Source organism: Passer montanus, unplaced genomic scaffold, assembly GCF_014805655.1.
Source record: "Passer montanus isolate IOZ18808 unplaced genomic scaffold, ASM1480565v1 scaffold1428, whole genome shotgun sequence".
Taxonomy (NCBI): domain Eukaryota; kingdom Metazoa; phylum Chordata; class Aves; order Passeriformes; family Passeridae; genus Passer; species Passer montanus.
The window spans coordinates 1-5,541 of NW_024361253.1; the positions used below are offsets into that span (position 1 = coordinate 1).

A 5,541-nucleotide genomic window follows, 5' to 3' on the forward strand; every position below is an offset into this window, starting at 1 on the left:
CAGGTGTTTTTGGGGTTCCCCCCACTGCCCCAGGGGATTTTGGGGTTCCCCACAACCCTTATCCCTCCCTAATCCCCCCAGGTGATTTTGGGGTGTCCCCCGCGGGGTTTTTGGGGTCCCACCTCCCCCCAGGTGTTTTTGGGGTGCCCCCACGCTGTTTCTGGGGTCCCACCCTTCAGGTGATTTTGGGGTGTCCCCTGCGCTGTTTTTGGGGTCCCACCCACCCCCAGGTGTTTTTGGGGTTCCCCCCACCCCCCCCAGCTGATTTTTGGGGTTCCCCACACCCCTTATCCCTCCCTAATCCCCCCCAGGCGGTTTCGGGGTGCCCCCGCGGTGTTTTTGGGGTCCCACCTGGGCGTTCTGGGAGATTTTCCGCGTTTTCTTCTTCTCGCCGCGCTCGTCGTCGCCCTCGCGCGCCTTCTCCACCGTCCACTCCCAGGCCAGCATGGCCTTGAGGGACTCCTTGATGGGCCAGCGGTAAATCTCCTTGTCCTGGGGAACCCCAAAATCGCCGGGGGTCAGGGGGCACCCCAAAATCCGGGGGGTTTGGGGAGGGGTCCATGAGGAGGGGGAGGGAAGGGGCTGGGGGCTCCCAGCGTGGCCTTGAGCGACTCCTTGATGGGCCAGCGGTAAATCTCCTTGTGACACCGGGGTGAGGATGGATGAACCCCATGAGAGTCTGGAGGGGGCTGGGGGGTCTGGGAGAGGTTGGGGGCTCTCCATGAGGATCTGAATGGGGTTGGGGGTCTCCATGAGGATCTGGATGAGGATGGGTAGGGTTGGGGGCTCTCCATGAGCACAGATGGGGTTGGGGGTCTCCATGAGGATCTGGGTGAGGATGGGGCTCTCCATGAGGGTCTGGGTGGGGTTGGGGGCTCTCCATGAGCACAGATGGGGTTGGGGGTCTCCATGAGGATCTGGGTGAGGATGGGGCTCTCCATGTCCTCATCGCCCCCTACCCCAACCTCTCCACATCCCCCTCACCCCCATTCCCACATTCCCACCACTGCCACACCCAGGTGTGTCCCCAAAGTGTGTCCCCGAGGTGTCCCCCCCAGGTGTGTCCCCCAGGTGTGTCTCCCCCAGGTGTGTCCCTGATGTGTGTCCCCCTAGGTGTGTCCCCCAGGTGTGTCCCCAGGTGTGTCCCCAAGGTGTGTCCCCGAGGTGTCCCCCCCAGGTGTGTCCCCCAGGTGTGTTGCCCCAAGGTGTGTCCCCAAGATGTGTCCCCAAGGTGTCCCTCCAGGTGTGTCCCCCAGGTGTGTCCCCCCCAGGTGTGTCCCCGAGGTGCGTCCCCAGGGTGTGTCCCCAGGTGTGTCCCCGAGGTGCGTCCCCAGGGTGTGTCCCCAGGTGTGTCCCCGAGGTGCGTCCCCAGGGTGTGTCCCCCCCAGGTGTGTCCCCAGGATGTGTCCCCAAGGTGTCCCTCCAGGTGTGTCCCCCAGGTGTGTCCCCAGGTGTGTCCCCAGGTGTGTCCCCAGGTGTGTCCCCCCCAGGTGTGTCCCCGAGGTGTGTCACCCCCCCGTAACCCCACCTTGTGCGCCAGGGAGTCGAAGATGCCCCAGAAGAGCTTCCTGGTGAGGTGCAGCTCCTCCTCGGAGCTGACGCCCATGTTGGGCCAGCCGCTGGGCAGGCAGTAGTACCTCCAGCAGCGCTCGTAGTGGTTGGTCAGCAGCTGGGGGGACACGGGCCGTCACTCTGGGGGGGACAGCGCGCGGGGACAAGCGCAGGGACCCCCCCGGGGCTCACCTTGAGGGGCATCTTGGCGAACTCGTTGAGGATGGGGACGTCGAAGACGAGGCGGCGCAGGAGGTGCTGCAGCATCGAGGGGCGGATGTACCTGGGGGGAAAATGGGGGGTCAGGGGGGTCTGGGGTTCACCTGAGACCACCGCGAGACACTCGGCGGGGTCACGCTGGGCCTCGGGGAGGGACATGGTGAGTGGCTGGCCATGGGATTGGGTTGAGTGTGACAGCTGAGCTGATCATGGTGGTTGGGTTGGCCATGAGGGTTGAGTTGACCATGGCAGTTGAGTTGGCCATGGCAGTTGGGTTGGCCATGGGGGTTGGGCTGACCACAGGGGTTGAGTTGGCCATGGGGATTGGGTGGACCATGGCAGTTGAGTTGACGATGGCAGTTGAGTTGACGATGGCAGTTGAGTTGGCCATGGCGGTTGGGTTGGCCATGGGGGTTGGGCTGACCACAGGGGTTGAGTTGGCCGTGGCAGATGGGTTAGCCATGAGAGTTGGGTTGACCAGGGGAGTTGAGTTGACCATGGGGATTGGGTGGACCATGGCAGTTGAGTTGACGATGGCAGTTGAGTTGGCCATGGCGGTTGGGTTGGCCATGGGGGTTGGGCTGACCACAGGGGTTGAGTTGGCCGTGGCAGTTGGGTTGACCATGGCGGTTGGGTTTGCCATGAAAGTTGGGTTGACCGGGGTTTGGCTTGGCCATGGCGGTTGAGTTGACCATGGCAGTTGGGTTGTCCATGAGAATTGGGTTGACCATGGCAGTTGGGTTGGCCTTGAGAATTGGGTTGACCATGGCAGTTGAGTTGAACATGGCAGTTGGGTTTACCATGGCAGCTGGGTTCCCCATGAGATTTGGGTTGGCCATGGCAGTTGGGTTGGCCTTGAGAATCGGGTTGACCATGGCGGTTGAGTTGGCCATGGCAGTTGGGTTCCCCATGGCAGTTGGGTTCCCCATGGCAGTTGGACTTGACCATGGCAGTTAAGTTGACCATGGTGGTTGGGTTGGCCATGAAAGTTGGGTTGGCCATGGTGGATGGGCTGGCCATGGCAGTTGGGTTGGCCATGAGAATTGGGTTGACTGTGGGGGTTGGGCTGGCCATGAAAGTTGGGTTGACCAGGGTTTGGGCTGGCCATGGTGGTTGAGTTGACCATGGTGGTTGAGTTGACCATTGTAGTTGGGTTGGCCATGAGAGTTGGATTGACCATGGGAGTTGGGTTGGCCATGAAAGTTGAGTTGGCCATGAAAGTTGGGTTGACTGGGGGTTTGGGTTGGCCATGAGAGTTGGGTTGTCCATGACGGTTGGGTTGACCATGACAGTTGAGCTGACCATGGCAATTGGGTTGGCTGTGGCAATTGGGTTGGCCATGAAAGTTGGGTTGGTCATGGCAGTTGGGTTCCCCATGGCAGTTGGATTGACCATGGCAGTTGGGCTCCCCATGAGAGTTGGGTTGGCCATGAGAGTTGGGTTCCCCATGGCAGTTGGGCTCCCCATGAGAGTTGGGTTCCCCATGGCAGTTGGATTGACCATGGCAGTTGGGCTCCCCATGAGAGTTGGGTTGGCCATGGCAGTTGGGCTCCCCATGAGAATTGGCTTGATTTTGGGGACAGATGCAGACCCACGGGGGGCACGGTGCCATTTTGGGGCCCGATTCGGGGTCCCACCTGCAGAGGGCCATGAGGCACTCCTCGATGGCGTCGCGCTGGGCCTTGGTGAGGGCGCGGCCGCGCGACAGGCGGTAGATGGTGTGCAGCATGGAGTCCACCATGATGGCGCGGTGCTCGGTGCCCGCGAAGAGCGGCGCGCACTTGGTGATGAGCGGCATCACCGCCAGGCACAGGTACCGGTTCAGCGCCAGCGCCATCTCCGTCGTGCTGAACGTCGCCTGGGGGGACACGGGAGTGTCACAGGGTGGGGACAAACCCTGAGGGGACGTGGGGACAGGGGACAGAGGTGTCCCATAGGGGGAGTTTGGGGATCCGTCCGTGGGGGAGATTTGGGGGGTCAAATAGGGAAGATTGGGGTGACCCCAAATCCATACCAAAGGGGAGATTTGGGGCGGTCAAATAGGGAAGATTGGGGTGACCCCAAATCCATATGTCCCATAGGAGGAGTTTGGGGATCCGTCCATGGGGGAGATCTGGGGGGTCAAACACGGAAGATTGGGGTGACCCCAAATCCATCCCATATGGAAAGTTTGGGGGGTCAAACAGGGAAGATTGGGGTGACCCCAAAATCCATACCAAAGGGGAGATTTGGGGGGTCAAACAGGGAAGATTGGGGTGACCCCAAATCCATACCAAAGGGGAGATTTGGGGCGGTCAAATAGGGAAGATTGGGGTGACCCCAAATCCATCTCATAGCTGAGATTTGGGGGACCCCACACCCACCCCATAGGGGACATTTGTGGGACCCCACACCCACCCCACAGGAGGGAACAGGGCTGACCCGAGGCCCCCTGAGATGACCCCAAATCCATCTCATAGTTGACATTTGGGGGGTCAAATAGGGAAGATTGGGGTGACCCCACACCCATCCCACAGGAGGGAACATTTCAGTGACCCCACACCCATCCCATAGGGAACATTTGTGGGACCCCACACCCACCCCACAGGAGGGAACAGGGCTGACCCGAGGCCCCTGCTGCATGTCCAAGGGACCCTGTAGGGAGTTTTGGGGAGCCCCGGAGTGTTTTGGGGTGCCCCTCACCGTGTCCAGCGAGGCGGCCGCGCGCATGTCGGGCAGGAACCCCACTTCCAGCACGTGGAGCAGGAACTCCTGGTTCTGCACCCCATAAACGCGGTCCAGGAACAGCACCATGGGCGCCTTGTGCTCGGGGACGAAGCTGGCGGCCATACGGGGCTCCACCACGTTCCCATCTGCGGGACCCCAAAACTCAGGGCACCCCAAAACTCCCCAGTCAGCCCCAAACCCTAAAACAGCCAGGAATCCCCCCAAATCCAGGCGTACCAGAGACCCCAGACCAGCTGGCGGCCATGGGGGGCTCCACCACGTTCCCATCTGTGGGACCCCAAAACTCAGGGCACCCCAAAACTCCCCAAACCTTAAAACAGCCAGGAATCCCCCCAAATCCAGGCGTACCAGAGACCCCAGACCAGCTGGCGGCCATGGGGGGCTCCACCACGTTCCCATCTGTGGGACCCCAAAACTCAGGGCACCCCAAAACTCCCCAAATAGCCCTCAAGGCTGATGACCCCCATCCCAGTCCCCATATTTTGGGGTGTCCCCATCCCAGTGACCCTCCCCATGTTTGGGGACCCCTCCCCACCTTTTCCCAGCGCCGGGAGGACCCCAAAACTCAGGGCACCCCAAAACGCCCCAAACAGCCCTCAAGGGTGATGACCCCCACCCCAGTCCCCATATTTTGGGGTGTCCCCCATCCCAGTCCCCACATTTTGGGGTGCCTCCCATCCCAGTCACCCTCCCCAGGTTTGGGGACCCCTCCCCACCTTTTCCCAGCGCCGGGATCTGCAGGGGGAGGCTGATGATCCCCACCAGGTCCTCGAGCGGGACGAGCGAGCGCAGGATGGCCCGGATCCGCAGGGCCTCGCCCTTCCCCGCCTGGATCAGCTGTGGGGGTCACATGGGGGGGGTCACACCCCGAGTCCTGACCCCCCCAGGACCCCCCTGAGCCCCCCCAAGCCCCCCGGTCCGTACATGCATCTCGGGGGCGCAGCGGCCCAGCAGGTCGATGAGGGCGGCGTAGAAGGACATGATGGCGTGGCCCAGGTGCACCCGGTTCTCCTCGGGGGGCTCCTCGGGCCCGAACCTGGGGGG

The 5,541-nt window shown here is 62.1% G+C and overlaps 1 protein-coding gene across 1 annotated transcript; it reads right to left on the reverse strand.

The window, feature by feature from the left end:
• Positions 1 to 351: 351 nt before the first annotated feature.
• Positions 352 to 5,535, reverse strand: LOC120498231 (ryanodine receptor 1-like; the record flags this gene model as incomplete). The annotated part of the gene is made up of 7 exons (XM_039700703.1): positions 5,422 to 5,535; positions 5,214 to 5,334; positions 4,453 to 4,622; positions 3,408 to 3,628; positions 1,744 to 1,834; positions 1,529 to 1,669; positions 352 to 492 (listed from the first exon to the last, which is right to left on the reverse strand). Coding segments are annotated over exons 1-7 (942 nt in total), but the record flags the coding sequence as incomplete, so codon positions are not given.
• Positions 5,536 to 5,541: the final 6 nt, after the last annotated feature.